The sequence below is a fragment of the Colias philodice genome, chromosome 29 (genome assembly GCF_061535455.1).
Source record: "Colias philodice isolate Cphi_HAF_F1 chromosome 29, ilColPhil1 Martin Lab GWU primary, whole genome shotgun sequence".
In the NCBI taxonomy this organism is placed as follows: domain Eukaryota; kingdom Metazoa; phylum Arthropoda; class Insecta; order Lepidoptera; family Pieridae; genus Colias; species Colias philodice.
Window position 1 is genome coordinate 7,058,565 of NC_143114.1, and position 20,611 is coordinate 7,079,175.

General features: G+C 36.5%; 2 protein-coding genes and 1 long non-coding RNA gene across 3 annotated transcripts in view; 1 reads left to right on the forward strand and 2 right to left on the reverse strand.

The window, feature by feature from the left end:
* Positions 1–20,611, reverse strand: part of LOC149476073 (uncharacterized) — a 359,309-nt gene that overhangs the window by 126,794 nt on the left and 211,904 nt on the right. The gene's annotated exons all lie outside the window — the stretch shown is intronic.
* Positions 1–20,611, reverse strand: part of LOC149476080 (E3 ubiquitin-protein ligase COP1-like) — a 143,251-nt gene that overhangs the window by 75,279 nt on the left and 47,361 nt on the right. The gene's annotated exons all lie outside the window — the stretch shown is intronic.
* LOC149476085 (trypsin-1-like) lies at positions 1,533–20,594 on the forward strand. Its single transcript, XM_089712671.1, has 10 exons — positions 1,533–1,701; positions 3,745–3,842; positions 10,200–10,273; positions 12,695–12,825; positions 13,136–13,287; positions 13,520–13,632; positions 14,822–14,974; positions 16,912–17,041; positions 18,261–18,392; positions 20,051–20,594. The coding sequence occupies exons 1-10, from the start codon at positions 1,647–1,649 to the stop codon at positions 20,216–20,218; spliced, it is 1,206 nt and encodes a 401-aa protein (XP_089568797.1). The 5' UTR covers positions 1,533–1,646; the 3' UTR covers positions 20,219–20,594.

Below are 20,611 nucleotides of genomic sequence, written 5' to 3' on the forward strand. Positions count from 1 at the left end.
TAGTATTCCGCGGCTTTGTCCACGTTTGATTATTATTTATCGATAAAACCGATTGGCGAAAATAAAACGAAAATCGTTTTTTTAAAACTTGGTTACTAGTAAGAAAAAAAGTGTAGGACATAACATTGAGCTACAATTACACAGCAACTATGGAGTTTGTCGGTTCTTCTCCATAGATACTGCTTTCCGAATCGGTAGTAAATAATATTAAGAATATTATGTTAAAAATATGTAATGACGTTTCAAAAGTGCTTCTCTAAGAAGTCTAATTGAATAAATAAATGTTTGAGTTTGAGTTTACGTAGTAATAATAGCTAATTAGTAATTATACCTAGTAATAATTGTACCTAGTAGTAAGTATTAGTACCTATGTATAAAACAAAGTCGCTTTCTCTGTCCCTATATCCCTAAATCTTGCTTAATGGATTTTGATACGGTTTTTTAAATTGATGGAGTGATTCAAGAGGAGGTTTAAGTAAGCTGGGCTTCGTGGGATCACCCGCGTGGCTCCGCTCCTGTTATAAGCGTAATAATATATAGCCTATAGCCTTCCTCGATAAATGGGCTATCTAACACCGAAATAATTTTTCAAATAGGACCAGTAGTTCCCGAGATTAGCGCGTTCAAACAAACAAACAAACTCCTCAGCTTTATAATATTAGTATTAGATAATGCCTGCAAGTGACAAAATGTGCTCTTATTATACCTACACAACATATAAAATACTAGAAATATTGAAAAATACAAAATTAAAATATGTGGTTTTATGAAACCACGGTAAAAGTGAAACTGTTCGAACGGTTCCGAACACTGCTTTGTGTAGCGCATGTCGCGTGACGGTCGGCTGCCGAGTAGGTATACCTACTCGGCAGCCGCGATACACGCGACATGCGCTACACAGACCAAACAGTTTGAGACGATAAGCGCATAACTCGAGAACGGCTGAACCGATTTCGATAATTCTTTTTTTATTATATTCCTTGAAGTACGAGGATGGTTTTTATGTAGAGAAAACGTAAATATGTACCACGGGCGAAGCCGGGGCGGACTTTAAAAAAACGATGCATTGGGTAGATAGGGAATGTCGGGGTAAATCCAACAATATGAAATTAAATCGAAGCCCGTGATTGTCTAGCAAAATATAATTAATGCTATTATTATTAAATATAGATATACCTACTAGCTAGTTCCTAGTTAATTAGTTATTATTCTGTGTCGATACTCACAAAAATTTCCCGAATTCCTCAAAAGAAATAGAACTGCATTCAAAAATACTTTCCCTCCGGGGCCCATCGCAAAATGTTCACACTGCATAAAACTATCCTAATTCCTAATATTATGGCATACAAACTTACATTCACATTTATAATATTAGTAGGGAAGTAAAATAGGAATTACCTACGCATCATCGTGACGTAAACAAATTCGCACGCATGATTCATATTTTATCTGTACGTGAGAAAAATAAACAAGATTTTTCCCGCCATATCAAATGTCAAACGCAAAAAGTTGACAGTCGAGACCACAGAGTAATTATTATAATGCCAGTCGCTTCGTAGCTTTTATAAAGACGACATGGATGACTAACTCGTAAAATAATAATTTATAAATAAATTAGTGTTAAAAAGTGTGCTAGTGTTGTGACAATGTTGGTGTTTGTGTTTTTCGCTCTAATATATGCGTCGAATGGACAATATGAAGGTAGGTACGACGCAAAACTGTTTTTTTTTTATAAATAGGTACCTAAATGGTTTATTAATTAGCTGTGAAGGTTGTTTTTTTTTATAAACTTTGGCGCTATTATTTTAATTTATGGAACAGTTACACGTTTTTATAGGTCAGAATTTTAAATTGTTTACTTCATATTAATTTAGCTTTTGTCCGCGGATTTATCTGCATAGATAGAAGGAAAAAAATATATTTGTTATTACTTAAGCTATGCCTGTATCAGTGAACTGCATCAAAAACCAATTAGCAGTTTTTATGCATAGACAAACATACAGATATTATAGGTACAATATATTATTATATTACTCATATTTACGTGTATATATAGTAATTATATAAGATTTGTATCTGTATAATTCGAGTTATTACAGGTAGGTAATTGCTCTGACTAAGACATTAAAATTAATTAGACGGAAAATTTTGCGATGGTTTTTCATAGAAAAATAATAAATAGGTAGTTAACAGCTATATTTTATAAATTTATAATTAGGTAGTATACGTACCTATTTTTTTGCGTACTTACCTATGTGGAATTTTTATTTTAAATGTGGATTACAATTAAAATTTGAAATATAGAATGATGTAGTAAGGATGTAGTACCACATAATATCATCCACAGTCATCACTTCGTGTGACATTTGTGAACACGGTCAGAACATGAAGTTCCGATACATATTTTATTAGCTAAATATACTCTGGTGCATGGACGTATAAAAAAAGACGGACGGTATATCGCCTAAACATTGAGTGAAGCCTAGTAATGGCGGCGAAACATCCATGTGTGTGTGCCATGTTGCCATGGCAACAGCTGTCCTGATGACAATGGCGGCTGTATTTCTTTTCTATAAATTTTGCCGTAATAATTTTGTCATTAAAACATAAAAGAAATAACTTGCTTCCCTGTGGAATGTAATCCCTTGTGTTTTTTATTTAAAATTGTACTGTTGCGGCACCATTTAACCACACAAGACGGCATTTTAAATATTTTTTGTGAAACAGTGACGCAGTTAATCAGTCGGTAGTTCACGACGTAATGGCGGCCGACTAGCTTACTATGGTGAGAGTGTGTGCGTGTTTATTGTCTTTACACGATCGCTAGCTTACTATGGTGGCTTCACGTTGTTTGTTCGTAATACGGTGTCCGTCTTTTTTTATACGTCCATGCTCTGGTGATTATTTTTTACCAACTTCAAATATGGAAGAGGTTGTCATCGCGACAATATTTTGTTATGTTTTTTTGCCCTTGAAATCGCGTAACGCTTCCCTATTTTATTACATAAATGCTAAAATTGTATAATATATTAGAACTAGATTTCCGCCCGCGGCTTCGCCCGCATTTTCAAAGGAAAACCCGCATAGTTCCCGTTCCCGTGGGATTTCCGGGATAAAACCTATCCTATGTGTTAATCGAAGTTACCCTCTATATGTGTGCTAAATTTCATTGTAATCGGTTCAGTAGTTTTTACGTGAAAGAGTAACAAACATCCATACATCCATACATCCATACAAACTTTCGCCTTTATAATAGTATTAAGATTGTTTTTACTAAGGAGGAAATATTATTTTTCTGTTTGTTGATTTAAAACTACTTGACCGATTTTAAAATGGTTTTACTATATACTAGCTTTCCACCCGCAGCTCCGCCCGCGCAGTCAAAGAAAAACCCGCATTATCATTATATCAAAATATCATTGCAAAAAAATTGCTCTCAACGTGTTGAGGCAAAAGATCCATATCGCCAAATTCCTGTAAAGTGCACCTTTACTAGTAACTAATTACTACTTACCTACTTATTACGATTGCGAAACTCGACTTGAAAAAAATATTATTTTCATAAAATTGTGTGCCAATTTCACATAATATTATCCTCGTCGGGACATCTGCTACTAAATAAAATATTTTCAGCACTTCATATTGATTTCACAGTACTTATACAGAAAATGTGAATTAATTTTAGTTCCTATTAATTCATTATTTTTTTGCTTCCCATATTAAATTTCATGTTTTGCTTTTTAGGACAGCCCTGTATCAAAAATGGCGTACAGGGTACCTGCAAAAATCTAGTTGTCTGCCAACCAGCTATCAACGATATTAAGAGACGGAAACAACCACAGGTAAATCTTCTAAAATCTAAGTTGTATAGTTTTTTGTGGAAAAATCTTTGAAAAAAGAAGAACAAACACACAGAAAAAATAGTTTCAGGGCTGTTATAAATATTTTTTACGTAATCGGCTTAAAAAATGCCAAACGCTCCATTGATTATAGTTTAAATCTACATCTGTGACCTTAGTCTGTGACGCTCTGTACAGACAATAGAAAATAACGACTTTTATGAAAAAAAATGTTGCCTATGTTTGATTCTGTATGTTTGACTACATAATATTTGCAAACCAAATTACATTCAAAACGGTGCTGCAGTTTAGCCAAGAAAGCATTTTAGGCCAACAAAATATTTTTGTCTTTTTAGTGAAATCATTATAATATGAAGAAAGTCGTATTATCTTATAATTTATAATTATTATTGAAAGAAGTGTGGATTTTTCCAAAATGATTTTGACTTTGAATATCATGAAACCCAAACAAAAATAACTTTAAAACGAAACCAAAACATCAAGAATAGGTCAGTAACCTCTTAAACCGTTATTGTTAAGATTTTATAAACATACAGAAAACAAGAAATACAAGTTTATTGACAAGGATTTGTTGACAAAAATCGACCATAATCATCCGCACATTATATTATGTGTGTGTGTGTGTGTGTGTATCAACTGCATGTTCGTAATTTGATTTATTTATTAGGCATTATATTTAAAAAAAAATATATGTAGGTAATATTCTGCAATCTTTCTAAAGATTCCAAATTTACAATCCCCGCAATTTTCATCAAAAACCCCAATATACAAAATACGTCACGTATGTAAATAATGTCATTAGTTAATTTACTGATGACTAACCGCTCGTCCGGATTGACCCCGGATAAAAGCCTATAACACTCACAGGACATATTTTTCTTCAACCTGAGATTATCGCGTTCAAACAAAATCTGTTCCCGTTCTCGTGGGATTTCCGGGATGAAACCTATCTTATGTGTTAATCCAAGTACCCTCTATATGTGTGCTAAATTTCATTGTAATCGGTTCAGTAGTATTTGCGTGAAAGAGTAACAAACACACACACATACACACATCCTCGCAAACTTTCGCATTAATAACATTATTAGTAGGACTTATTATAATTACTAGCTTTCCGCTAACGGCTTCGCCCGCGTAGTTAAAGAAAAACCCGCGTAATTGCCGTTTGTGGGATTTCCGGGATACAAGCTATCTCTGTACCAAATTTGAAGTAGGTAAATCCATTCAGTACTTTTTGAGTTTACCCCGGACATACATATAGGCAAACAGGCAAAAATTCTACATATCGAAAGGATGATGCCATACAAAGCTGCGTGGGCCTGCTAGTTCTTAAAAAAACTAAGATTCTAATAATAACTTATTTTATTAAGCACTAGCAAACCCGGCGGACTCCGTTTCGCCACCAGAGACACCTTTTCTTTGCTATAAACCTCACGGAGCCCGAGACCTTTCCAACGAATGCAAAACCGTGGAAATCGGTTCGTGCGTTCTGGAGTTATAGCGTCAGGAAGGAAAACCCGACTTATTTTTGTATAGTAGATAGCGTCAGGAAGGAAAACCCGACTTATTTTTATATAGTAGACTAGGTTTCCGCCCGCGGCTTCGCCCGCGCAGTCAAAGAAAAACCCGCATAGTTCCCGTTCCCGTGGGATTTCCGGGATTGCGTCATTTTCCCGGGATAAAAAGTAGCCTATGTCCTTTATGCCTATGTCCGGTATCAAAATATCTCGATACCAAATTTCATGAAAATTGGTTCAGTAGTTTAGGCGTGATTGAGTAACAGACAGACAGAGTTACTTTCGCATTTATAATATTAAGTATGGATAACAATATTATTATTAGCTTACAACGGTAAATCCCCAGCTTTGTCATTTAACTTTGAGATACATTTTTCCTGTTATTATCGGCCCAAAAACAACAACTCCCAAATAGGAACGCGGCATTATCACATTTTGCACGCCTCATAAGCGAAGCGTTGAGGTGGGTACTACTGTCACTTCGCGCAAAACATCTGATTTTTCAAACTTAAAATGTCTTTATGTATCATATTTCCTGTTATTATCGGCCCAAAAACAACAACTCCCAAATAGGAACGCGGCATTATCACATTTTTCCTGTTATTATCGGCCCAAAAACAACAACTCCCAAATAGGAACGCGGCATTATCACATTTTTCCTGTTATTATCGGCCCAAAAACAACAACTCCCAAATAGGAACGTGGCATTATCACATTTTTCCTGTTATTATCGGCCCAAAAACAACAACTCCCAAATAGGAACGCGGCATTATCACATTTTTCCTGTTATTATCGGCCCAAAAACAACAACTCCCAAATAGGAACGCGGCATTATCAGGCAGAATACCCCAGGAGGATAAAAGGCCGGCAAAGCAACACTTCTAGTGTTACAAGTGTCTATGGGCGGTAGTGACCACTTAACATCAGGTGGCCCACCTGCCCCTTTGCTTGCTCTGACATAAAAAAAAAGACGTGTGGCACTCGGGGACTGCCGCGGTAAAGCTATTGCATAGCATGCCTTGAAGCCACACCTACGTGTCCGTCGGAGTGGGGAGCGTGAGGTTTTTCGTTACGGAATTTCTGGATTCGGTCCCCGCGCTCAAGGCCCGCGATAGAAGCTATGCAATAGCTTAAAAACAATAAAACGCTACGACCAACAGTAGTGGAGCCAAGCGGGTGAACCGTGAAACCGCGAGGCGCAGCTAGTCCAGAGATAATTACAATATTTTTTATCTTGAGGTCAACTCTTAATACTACGTTAATACATATTACATATTATTGGAACGTGAACTAATTTAAGATAATGAGGTTACTATGCTTATAGTTATACTATGCTTATAGTTATAGTTATACTATACTCATAAACGACGATGACCTAGTAGGCAAAAAGCTCCAGAGCCTCGGTCACCGCCGCAGAGTGGCCAGCTTATCGGTCTTCTATCGGATACACTTTGGAGAGTGCGCTGCGGAACTGCACGATATCGTTCCGCCATCCCCGTTCTTCTATCGATCGTCGAGGCGCACAGACTCTAGGCATCGCCATATGGTGGACGTTCCATGTACCCGGACTAAGCGGTTTGGTTCCACATTCTTTATCCGAACCGCGAGGGACTGGAACATGCTCCCTGAGTCTGTGTTCCCCGACGAGTACAATATGGGGGTCTTCAAGCGTAGAGTGAACAGGTACCTTCTAGGGAAGCGCGCTCCATCTTAGACCACATCTCAGCTTAACATCAGGCGAGATTGTGGTCAAGCGCTTCCCTATTACCAATAAAAAAAAAAAAAAAAAAATGCAGCTATGATATGATAAACAAACAAATACATTTTTATCATTATATTGAAAAGAAAGATTTACAGATGCATACACAATATCTATTTATAGTTCACTAAGTTTATAGTCACGATTTTCCTGACATTGTAAGTGAAGTCCCATGTCCCCTAGTGGGGTAAGGGGCAGATGCATTATACATCTGTTTCACTGATCGATTTCCATTAGGGACAAGTAGGTGATCAGCCTTCTGAGTTCTGTGTCCGAACAGACCGAGACCTTTTTTTTTCTTCGTCTCCACCGGGAATCGAACCCAGGACCCCTCGGTACTACGCACACGCGCCAACCACTGTACCAAGGAGGTGGTCAAACATACGTTCACGTTCCTGACATTGAATACTAGTTAAAGGTTTTTGAGGCCGCTATACATCACAGGGTGTACGAGCAGGTATCGGGGCAGCTGTGCGATGCACAACATGGGTTTCGGCCCGCGCGTAGTACTTCCACTAACTTACTCAATCTTATGGCGAACTTAGTTCCGGCGGTGGATGCAGGAGTACAGGTAGACGTAGTATACCTGGACTTCCAAAAAGCATTTGACACCGTCGACAATGATGTCTTATTGAGGAAGTTGGCGGAAGTAGGATGCACACCGAAACTCTTGCAATTCTGGGCATCGTATATGCAGGACCGGCAGCAGTATGTTTCTTACAATAGAAGTCAGTCCGAGCCCTTCTTTACAAGGTCTGGCGTAAGTCAAGGCAGCAATCTCGGTCCTCTGGAGTTCGTTCTAATGATTAACGACTTACCGGATGTTCTGGAGTACAGTCAGTGCCTACTTTTTGCCGACGACCTGAAAGTTTTTCTCCGAATAAACGAGGAGACGGACTGTGAGCGTCTACAAAGTGACTTGCTAAACATCTTCAGCTGGAGTCAGCAAAACAAGCTACATTTCAATATAGCTAAATGCTCCGTAGTCAGTTTCACTCGCGCGAATAAGAGTATACACTACAACTACTCGCTTGGATCCGTACCTATTCAACGGGTGAATAAGGTGCGTGATCTAGGAGTATACTTCACACCGGACCTGATGTTTCGTGAGCACATCACAAATATTTGCAAAAAGGCTTACAAAAATCTTGGGTTTCTACTGCGGCACGTAAGGGACTTTACAAATGTAGCAACTGTAAAAGTGCTAAACAACGCGTTAATACGCAGCCACATGGAGCACAACTCCATTATTTGGTCTTCACACGAAGAAAAATATAATGTCATTGTGGAGGAAGGAAGGTGGAATTCCTCCATCGAAAAAGGGAGGATCCTCGACCAGTCTATTCGACTGGCCGGCCGTGAAGGCCCCGATGGATGATGTCGGAAAGTTGTATATATAGCTCTGTAGCGAAAACATTTCGCTTGCGCGATTCAGAGTGAGGTGTCGCTACAGGACTCCCCTCCGAGACCGGAGGTCGTAGTACGAGTTGCCTTGCCAGTGCCAGGTATGTTCCAGTGAGTCGGAACAGGAAGCCGCTAGTTCACGGTGAGTCGGAACTGAGTGCGGTGATGCTGCGTGTAATGCTCCAGTGAGTCGGAGTGTGCAGTGAGGATGGCTGCGGAGCTGACCAAGCATGCGCGATCGCACATGGTAGTGGACAGGACTCCATTTGAAGCCGAGTGCGCTGGCTGGCGGGCGGTGATCGTAGGCGGGGAAGGGATAGGTGGGCATGGACATCATGGATGGACAGAAGGAGTTGTGAACTGTCAGGGGTCACCACTGTGGAGGAAGGAAGGTGGAATTCCTCCATCGAAAAAGGGAGGATCCTCGACCAGTCTATTCGACTGGCCGGCCGTGAAGGCCCCGATGGATGATGTCGGAAAGTTGTATATATAGCTCTGTAGCGAAAACATTTCGCTTGCGCGATTCAGAGTGAGGTGTCGCTACAGTCATGTTAGAGCGGGTTCAAAATAAATTCGTTAGACACCTTTATTTTAAACTTTACGGGGTATACCCCTTTTACCCATTAATGTATCCTACCTTATTCATACTGGGTATGGTAGGGTACAATGAACTTAGAGTGCGACGGGAATTTTCCCTTGCGCTGTATTTAATTAAATTATTGCGGGGATTTGCACATAACCCTGGAATGCTGCAATCCCTCTCTTTATGTGTGCCGGACAAGTACACTGAGAAGCGTCACAGGCCGCCCCTACTTTACGTCCCTCAGGCGCGAACCATGCTGCTCGCGAAGTCTCCTCTCGTGCCAGCACTACGCATTCTCAATGACGTCCATGGCAAAGTGGACATTTTTACGTGCCCATTGGGTGAATTAGTAAAGGTTCTTTTGTATATTATTAGCTATTAATTATTGTATTATTATCGTGTTAATTTATTCCTTAGATTACTATCTAGTTCGTAAGTTTAAGTTGTTTTATTATTAGTTTTAGTTTTTCCGTGTAAAGTTTTTAGTGTAAGTCAATACCGCATTAGGTTAAGCCTGTAATGGTAATTTGATGTTATGATAAAATAAATAAATAAATAAATAAAATAACTTCTTAATATTTGCATATTTTTCAACTTATAAATAAGATTCATATTTGATTCATCCATAATATATATATAATATTATAAATGCGAAAGTAACTCTGTCTGTCTGTCTGTTACTCAATCACGCCTAAACTACTGAACCAATTTGCATGAAATTTGGTATGGAGATATTTTGATACCCGAGAAAGGACATAGGCTACCTTTTATTGCGAAATATGTACCACGGGCGAAGCCGGGGCGGACCTCTAGTATATAATATTATAAATGCGAAAGTAACTCTGTCTGTCTGTCTGTTACTCAATCACGCCTAAACTACTGAACCAATTTTCATGAAATTTGGTATGGAGATATTTTGATACCTGAGAAAGGACATAGGCTACTTTTTAACCCGGGAAAATGACGCAATCCCGGAAATCCCACGGGAACGGGAACTATGCGGGTTTTTCTTTGACTGCGCGGGCGAAGCCGTGGGCGGAAACCTGTTTTCTAATAATTTTCAATATATTTTACAGATATGCTCATTCGTGGGTACAGATCCAATCGTGTGCTGTGTCGAGGCTGTTCCAGTCGCCACTACTACTAAGAGGTAATAATTACATATTATTATTAATATCAAAAGTAGGTAACTAGAACTTCATTAAGTTACTAGCTTTCCGCCCGCGGCTTCGCCCGCGTTTTCAAAGAAAAACCTGCGTATCTCCCGTTCCCACGGGATTTCCGGGATAAAACCTAGCCTATGTGTTAATCCAAGTTACCCTCTATATGTGTACTAAATTTCATTGAAATCGGTCTAGTAGTTTATGCGTGAAAACCATACATACATATACATAATTACAAACCTTTCCTCTTTATAATATTAGTATAGATCAATGTGTATACAGAATAATATCCAATTTATTACCTTAATAACATTAAATTAGTTCAAAATATCAAAAAGTTTCCTGGAAGATATCGCTTCTTAGCAATAAGGCCGCCTATTTGTACCGCTTCGTATTTCCTGGTTTGTATATAATATATTTTTTGATTTTGTTTTATGTGTGTGCAATAAAGTGTATTTTATTTATTTATTTAAAACCCTTGAGTTCGAAAATTTTGCGAGATTTTATTAAGTATTGATCAATTATAATCGATTTCGATAATTCTTTTTTTATTATATTTCTTGAAGTACGAGGATGGTTTTTATGTAGAGAAAACGTAAATATGTACCACGGGCGAAGCCGGGGCGGACCGCTAGTTAGAAATAAATGTTTATTATATTTTAATTTATTGATTTTAAAATGGTAATTTTTCGATTTATATGTATCTAAATTTAATGTTTTTGGACATGATTTATCAATTATTAATTAATTAGAAATGAAGTATATATATATATTATATTTTAATTTTTGTATTATAATTTTTGACATTGTTATAATATGCATGTATTTTTGAGTTATTTTTGATTTTGTAAAATGATAATTTTTGATTCATATGTACCTAAATTTATTTACTATGGACTTCATGTGTCTGCAAATAAATGATTATTATTATTATAATATTAGGTAGGTACTAGGTATCATATAAAGGTTATTTATTCCCTTAACAAATAATTTTACGCCATTACGGGGCGGATACAGCTGACCAATTCGTGACCCGCCAGAGCGATCGAATTTATTCTATTCTTTCATTCTTTCAGTTTTATGAGTCTAAGGACACACAGGATCTTTTTTTTTTCTATTCTTTATAAATTATATTTTATAAAGCATTTGAATGCCATTAAACCAAAAATATCAATTTCAAATAATTTTACTCTTGTTTACGTGATATATAGACCTATGTACTCAGTAACTCATACTCAATTCTTAGTCAGAAATTAAATACATTGCTAGGCATAACAAAACTTAAAACAATAATCAATATCCTTGTAGACTTCATACGCATTTTCCTGTTTAACCTAAATATCCTGTTTTAACATTCTAAAACTGAATTATCCTTATATAATCTGACGACATAAACTAACTGTTTGTCCCTGCTTCATCCGTTGAGCCAGGGTAGAAAAGAAGCTTATGTTGCTTAGTAAATATATAGTAAAACCATTTTAAAATCGGTCAAGTAGTTTTAAATCAACAAACAGAAAAATAATATGAACAAAATCATTTTTACGTATTTATATCATGTACTGTATAAAATGTGTATATATTTTATTGTGTTCTCTTATTATTTCTACCCTATTCTAATAATATGTTTTTATTTTGTCCGACAACTTTTTGCGCTTCTTTGCCTTTCTCCCCGTGGTTGCCTGGCAGAGATCACTGCATAGTGATAAGGCCGCCCTTTGTGCTTTCTAATCTTATTTTTTGTAACCTTTATGTATATTTTGTTTTTTTTTGCACAATAAAGTGTTAAATAAATAAATAAATAAATAATATTTCCTCCTTAGTAAAAAGAATAGTTGGTGTAAATATGTTTTTCTTGGAACGCACTGTCTTCCTTGAGCTAAATACGGAATACGGCGTATTTCAGGTGTTTGGAAAAATCATTGAAATTCCTTGCTTTTTATTATGTGTCCTAATTAGTGGACTTTCAAAACGCAAATTATGAATATTTTAATAACAGTACTTATATAATACTATAAGTTGTTCCCCGCGGTTTCACCCGCATTGCTCGCTCCTGTTGGTCTTAGCGTGATGACATATAGCCTATAGCCTTCCTCGATAAATGGGCTATCTAACATCGAAAGAATTTTTCAAATCGGACCAGTAGTTCCCGAGATTAGCGCGTTCAAACAAACAAACAAACAAACAAACTCTTCAGCTTTATAATATTAGTATACATATGATAAAACTGACATGATTTAAAAGAGCAACTATGGAGTTTCTTGCCGGTTCCATCTCCATAGATACTGCTTTCCGAATCGGTGGTAAATGTTAAAAATATGTAATGACGTTTCAAAAGTGCTTCTAGAAGAGGTCTAATTGAATAAATAAATGTTTGAGTTTGAGTGAGTTTAAAGTCATATTCGTTACAGGCCATTCACGACAACCACCGAGTATATACCAGCCCCTGTCGACTATAGGGACAATGATGACTCGGGGGGTAGTTGTGAAAATCTACCCCCGAATTTGACAGCCACGAAAACTGGACAGAAGGCTTGGGATAGTAAGTATAATCTATACTAATATTATAAAGAGGAAAGGTTTGTAATTATGTATGTATGTATGTATGGTTTTCACGCATAAACTACTGGACCGATTTCAATGAAATTTAGCACACATATAGAGGGTAATATTTTATATTTAAATTGAAGTGTAGATACATTCAAATTCAACTTAAAACTTAAAATAAATTGAAGTTTCAATTCGAATTTAAATAACTTCAAATACAAGATGTTAGAGAAACAGAGAAGTGAAGTAATATTGTTCTATATTCTTCTGAATAAAATGACAGAAAATACTTCTTTAACCCCCAGAATGCATAGAATACCAGCAGACCCTAGTGTATCCTTGCGAACGGGGTGTGGCCCTTATCGGGGACATGGCCCGGGTTAACAACTGTAAGCATAGTGTCGCTGATCTCATCGTGGGGGGTGTGAAGGCTGCGAAAGATGAATTCCCTCATATGGTGAGTTTGAACATCATCATCATCATCACCATGATCATCATCATCAAGTTTTGATTGTTTGTTTGAGCGCGCTAATCTCAGGAACTACAGGTCCGATGTGAAAAATTATTTCTGTGTTAGATAGCCCATTTATCGAGGAAGGCTATAGCAATGTGGGTAATACCGCGGGGCACAGCTAATTCTTATTATTTAAAAATTAGTTCATTTATTCAGCCAGCATTATATCTTTCAGGTTTTGCTCGGTTTCGGGGATGATCCGAATTCCGCAGAATGGTCCTGCGGCGGGAGTCTCATTAGTGACAAGTTTATACTGACCGCTGGCCATTGCACTTATAGCAGAGAGAAGTGAGTTTTGAGTTAAATCTTATTTAAATGTGTTTAATAGCTTTTAAATGTTCTGTATATGAGTTAAAATGTTTTTTTTTTATTATTGTACAAAAGGGGAGCGCTTGGCCACAATCTCGCCTGATGGTAAGCTGAGATGTGGCCTAAGATGGAGCGCGCTTCCCTAAAATGTACCTGTTCACTCTCCTCTTGAAGACCTCCAAATTGTACTCGTCGGGGAACACAGATTCAGGAAGCATGTTCCAGTCCCTAGCGGTTCGAATAAAGAATGACGATCCGAACCGCTTTGTCCGGGTACATGGAACGTCAACCATGTGGCGATGCCTAGAATCTGTGCGCCTCGACGAACGATGGAAAAATGGGGATGGCGGAATTAGGTCGTGCAATTCCGCAGCGCACTCTCCAAAGTAAATGGAGAATTAAATGTTTTGTAAATGAAGTTTTTAGAGATGAAATGAACGATCTGGATATATAAGGGTTATACGATATGGGGTAGTAAAATGATGGACGTTGTTTTTGAAGACAGAAATTGCGGTTTATAATGGGTTGTATTTTTCGAAATATTTTTTGTAATTTGCCATATTATTTTATGATGAAGCCGAGGGATAACGTAAATTATTTTTCTACCCTCATAGCTCTCTTGCTCTGTTTATAAATCGAGTTAGAAATTTATTTGCTTTTTTTTATTGTGTTTACAATATCATCAGTAGTTTTAGCCTCTCTTCATGGATTAGAAATAAGGAATAATAGATTAAAACTGAGTTTAAAACGAGTTTTTTATGGTGTCAAAGTTTGAACTTCTGCATTGTATGAGTCATTGTAGAAGTTATTATTTTCAACGATGCCAAAACTTACACCTTCCATTATGCAATCAGGTTAAACTAACTACACTAAAAATTCAAGTTTATATTGAAACTAGCTTACCGCCCGCAGCTTCGCCCGCTTTGACTTAAACCTAATAAATTATATACTAAAACCTTCCTCTTGAATCACTCTATCTATTTAAAAAAACCGCATCAAAATTCGTTGCATAGTGAGAATTTAAACATACAAAGGGACATAGGGGCAGAGAAAGTGACTTTGTTTTATACTATGTAGTGATTCTGCTTCAACTTCATTCCAATTCCAAATCAATACAACTTTTTTAACATGTAGTTACTTTTATTTAAAAAAATATATCTTTTTTCAGTGGACCAACAAAATTCGCTCTCCTCGGCGTACTAAAACGAACAGACCAATTTGATAGCAACAACTTGTACAGGATAAAGAACATCGTGAAACATCCACAGTTCGATCCGCCGAGGAAATATAACGATATTGCCTTACTTGAAACGGATAGAGTGTAAGTATTTATTGAAGTGAAACATTTTGTATCGGGGTTGAACAAAAATTTAGTGTAACATTTTTGCGTTACGCCGTACGCTTGACATTTTTGCGTTACGCCGTACGCGTGACATTTTTGCGTTACGCCATACTCGTGACATTTTTAAGGTCATAAAGAAGTTTCACTTCTTACGTGTGTACTCTAGTACACGCATACATTTTTTTTATATTTATTTATTTAAGTATTTGAAGTGAAACTTCTTTATCGGAGTTGGAAAAAAATTTAGTTAACATTTTTTCGTTACGCGTGACATTTTTTTGTTACGCGCCATGCTGTTTTTATCCCTTACACGCGTGATTGACGTATTTCTGTAAAGTTGCATATAGTAAATTATTTTTTGAAAAATAAGGTCATAAAGATGTTTCACTTCTTACGTGTGTACACTAGTACACGCACACACTTTTTTTATTTAAGTCGATTTTTATGTAAGTATACTTAATACTACGTACTAGAGAGGGCATCGCTACTACACTATTTGTAACACGAGTTAAAGCCAAGCGTCTCAAACATCGCTTATATCTATGACTCACTAGCCGCCCCGTGCGGCCGCGATTTTGTTCGTGGTGTCCTCTCTATACGTAGTAATAATACCTCAATGCTTTTTTCAGATTTTTTGGTTTGTAATTGTATATTGCACGCCTCATAAGCGAAGCGTTGAGGTGGGTACTACTGTCACTTCGCGCAAAACATCTGATTTTTCAAACTTAAAATGTCTTTATGTATCATACATTGCACTTGTAAGATAATACATACACACACATATTAAGAAAAAACACTATTTTTAACGTTCATGATATTTTTGATGTCATTTTTGTTATTTAAACTAGTTAAAAAACAGTTTAAAAAAGTTCTGTCTTGGACGTCCGTGTGTCTGTATGTGCGGATCCTTTTTCTTGTTAACACGATAGCGACCGAAATACTTTACTAATCGATTCTTTTTTTTTCTCTTACGCTTGAGTATGCTCAGGAATAGAACCCTTTCATTTTTCAGGGTCTGATTCGATGTGGTTTAATTGTTATTAAATAAACAAAAATAATAATTAATAAATATTTATTAAAAAAAAATTATGAGGCGTGCACTTTTGGATTTTCCAAATTATTTTTTATCTGTATTGTGATGCTCAGACGGATTGACGAATAAATTAAGATTTGGCAGAAAAAATATTTCATTATTCTATTTTACTGTTTAAAGTATGTCCAATATATAATATAATTAACACTTCTAAACTATGTCATAAAACTGAAAAGTATATTGTTTGTTTGAATGCGCTAATCTCAGTAACTACTGAACCGACCTCAAAAATTGGAATTTTTTTTTGGACCGTTGGATATACGTGATCTGAGTACTAAAGGCTATTTCTGTACAACAGTTGAAATATCTGTTTTCCATAATATACACTTTTTATTCTTCTTTTTTTCTTCTGTGAGAAATCAGTATTAAAAAAACGTCAAAAAATATCACTTTTTTTAAGCTATTGCATAGCTTGTATCGCGGCATTGAGCGCTGCGACCGAATGTAAAAATTTCGTAACGAAATCCGACCGGCAAAGCGGTTATACTTTTTATATGCTTTATGCAATAGCTTTAACGCGGCAGTCTCCGAGAGCCACACGTCTTTTTGTGATAAATAAAACAATAATAACTTCTATAATATTTTTTTTGAAGTGAAAACTTCTTTAGCGGCGTTGAGCACTTTTTCTGTAATGGGTATAAAATCTTAAACTAGCGTGACACGTGACCTGATCGAAAAAGCGTAAGACGGATACCATTCCAAAATATCAAACATGCTCAACGTTAATAATCAAGTTTTCACTTCTGCCGGCACTCCCGGAGTGCAACCCGTATTTTTTTTTCTTCAGTGAGATGAATTAAATTTCTCATAATATATTTTCCAGTATGAAACTAGGCATATCAGCAGTTCCCGCGTGTTTAGACATCGGGGCCCCAAACAACTACAACAGGGCCCTCGCCACCGGCTGGGGGGCCACAGAGAATAGAGGCGCTAGTGCTGATATGTTGCAGAAGGTATTGTTTATGGTTAAAAAAAATTGAAACGTCAGTTTTTTTTAATGAAAGAAGAAAAAATTGTTGTCTATGGATTTAAAAAAGTTGAAATGTCATTTTTCTCTGTTTGAAATTAAAAAAAAAATTGTTTGAAGGTTGAATGATTAGTCGTGACTCAATCGGACCGTCTGTATATGCTCTAGAACACTCACGACTCGTGAGTGTTCTAGAGCATATACAGACGGTCCGATTTGGTTGGTGCCAACCATATTGGAACCGACATGGCAACCATTCCAACATTGCTACAGATTGTCCGACGGTTGGCCTTCCAGCTGTCAGTTGACCATAGTACGAAGAGAATGGGCTAAATTCTACTATAGAAATAGAGAAAATTACAGTCATATGCGGCTCTTACAACTCTTTTAGGTTTTTAATGTAGCCGCACTGTCAAATCAAATATGCTTGATTTCTGGCATCTCTATTTGCGTAATCTTTGTTACTTAAGTCCCACAAACAGGGAAAGTCTTTATATAGTTCCAGTAATTTTATTAATATGTCACGTTCGGTGACCGTAACTCCCTCGGCGTTCATGTTGACGTCCTACACCGGCGGCGTTGCGAATGTGAATGAGCCAATTACCTATATTACTCTATGGAATGAACCGATTTGGTCGGAACAAAGCTTCCAAACGTTCCAATTTGGTTGGATCGGATAGGAAGTTGGTTTGGTCGGTATTGCTGGCGCATCCGACCACGTCAAACCAATATTAATAATAATTATTATGTCGGACCGACCGCTCTCTTCACTTTCCGATTTGGTCGTGGTCGGATGGTTGGCACCAACCGAATCGGAGCGTCTGTATATGCTATAATAAAGCTTTCAATTTGTTTTTTCTGCTTTCAAAATAAGTATGTGAACAGGTCAAACTTTTTTTGAAGTGAAAATTCTTCTTTATCGGGGTTGGAAAAAAATTTAGCGTATCATTTTTTCGTTACGCGCCATCTTTTTCCAATCCCTACCACGCGTGATTCGACGTATTTCTGTAAAGTTGCATATAGTTAATTATTTTTTGGAAAATAAGGTCATAAAGATGTTTCACTTCTTACGTGTGTACACTAGTACACGCACACATTTTTTTCGTGATGTTTATCTATAGGTGTATGTCCTTATATTTTACACGGATAAACCAAATTTACGTGTCTTATTATTTGGTATCTATATTCAATTTATATATTTTCAGGTCATCCTCACAAAATTCGAGAACGACGAATGCGTCAAGCTTTTCCCGCCAAATCGTCTAATGAAGAACGGCTTCGACATCAACACACAAATATGTTACGGTGATAAGCTGCAATCTAAGGATACTTGTCAGGTAAAGTGCTTCTAGAAGAAGTCTAATTGAATAAATAATTAATAATTTGATGATTTGATAGTTTGAGATGATTAAAGGGAGTTTTAAATTTTGAGTTAGAATTTTTATCTGTATTGTCATTTTTTTCTCATTTTCAAAAACTTTGTCATTTATATTAACACTAGCTTTCCACCCGCGGCATCGCCCGCGCAAGAAAAACCTCCTGTTCCTGTGGGATTTCCGATATAAAACCTATCCTTTGTCCTTTCTCGGGTATCAAAATATCTCTATACCAAATTTCATGCAAATTGGTTCAGTAGTTAAGGCGTGATTGAGTAACAGACAGACAGACAGAGTTACTTTCGCATTTATAATATTAAGTATGGATTAACATTAACGCTAAATTAACACTTACGTTAAATAAACGATAACTAGATGTCCGCCCGCGACTTCGCCCGCGTTTTCAAAATAAAACATACATAGTTCCCGTTCCTGTGGGATTCATCTACCTACATACCAAATTTCATTGTAATCGGTTCAGTAGTTACGTGAAAGAATAACAAACATCTATCCATCCACACTAACTATCGCATTTATAATATTAAAGTAGGATTTATTTATCAATTATCTATGTAAGTATTTTATTTTAAAATTATATATGTACTAGATTTCCGCCCGCGGCTTTGCCCGCGTTTTCAAAGGAAAACCCGCATAGTTCCCGTTCCCGTGGGATTTCCGGGATAAAACCTATTCTATGTGTTAATCCAAGTTACCCTCTATATGTGTGCTAAATTTAATTGTAATCGGTTCAGTAGTTTTTACGTGAAAGAGTAACAAACATTCATACAAACTTTCGCCTTTATAATAGGCATGACGAAAGATTTTCAAAACCTCTTCCATAATGTGTGTATACGTTTATTAAACAAGAAAAACCCTATATTTCGCTAATATACTTAAATTTAACGAAGATAAAAGCTATTTTTCAAAAAATATTTATTAACTGTGCCAAAACAGCTCACAGGTGTCATGGCGTAGGCGTGACGTCACTATTACGTAAATACGTAATTATCTGTATGCATAGCGAAGCAAAATTAAACAAATATTTAATTATTAAGTATTATAGAATCTAATTTCAAAGTTTATAAGTGGTTGCATTATTGCAATGTGAATCTACATAAAAATAATACCCAAAAAAAGTATTAAAGAGAAAATAATATGAAATGATTGTATAAATTGGACGGAGAGAAACCCGAACCACATATTCGTGAATTCACAATTATATTTCTGTTCTGAGTCGATAAAGCATACGTTAAAAAATAGAAAATAAATAAAAATGCGTATTCTCAACATATTCATAACAACAAAATATACCTGACGCGAAGCTGTTTACATAGACGTGACGTCACGCGTGTTTCAGTCAAGATGGCCGACTGCAGAATTTCTATGTTTTATTTTATTGATAATCTCATTAATCTTAATGTTTTTACTATTTCTAAGTGACTATTTTTAATTTATTTATTATAAATTTTCCCTTAAAAACACTAATTCGATCATTTATGGATACTGTCGTCATGCCTGCCATCTGATTTCCAGTACACAAGCGAAAACTTAGTATGGGATCAGATCGTGCCGTGTGTGAAAATTGTCCTGAAGTATTTATTTATTTATTTTATCCACAGGGTGACAGCGGCGGGCCGTTACAGATAAAACACCGCCAAATCAACTGCATGTACACAATCATAGGTGTGACGTCATTCGGTCGCGCGTGTGGTTTCATCGGCGAGCCGGGCGTGTACACACGAGTGTCTGCGTATGTGCCGTGGATCGAGAGTGTTGTGTGGCCGTAGCTTTAGTGGTGGGAGCTTTAGTGCTGTGTGGCTAGAGCTTTAGTATTGTGTGGCCGGAGCTCTAGTGTATGGTGATGTAATGCTGCGGTTATACGGTATTTGTGATGGCTGCGGTTGTATTAAAATAATAATTGAGATTTTTTTATATAATAAATATTTTTTTTTACTTGGTATTTTCTTGGTATTTTTATAAAATTATTTTAACAACCTGTGAAAGTGTTATATGAAGTCAAAATGTACGTACTATTGACATAATTGTGTAAAATGTAAATGAATTGGTTATTAAAGGCTCATGACGTGGTTAAGTGATGTAAAAGAAAATACGTATTATTCCAAGCATTATTATAATACTAAAATTAAAAATTAAAACAATTAATAGTGTTTTTTATTTTT

Excerpts from the sequence above, each read along its gene's own strand:
- LOC149476085 (XM_089712671.1), top strand. The coding sequence starts at position 1,647 with ATGTTGGTGTTTGTGTTTTTCGCTCTAATATATGCGTCGAATGGACAA. Across the intron at positions 10,274-12,694 it reads GTCGCCACTACTACTAAGAG|GCCATTCACGACAACCACCG; the intron begins GTAATAATTACA and ends TATTCGTTACAG. Across the intron at positions 14,975-16,911 it reads TTACTTGAAACGGATAGAGT|TATGAAACTAGGCATATCAG; the intron begins GTAAGTATTTAT and ends TATATTTTCCAG.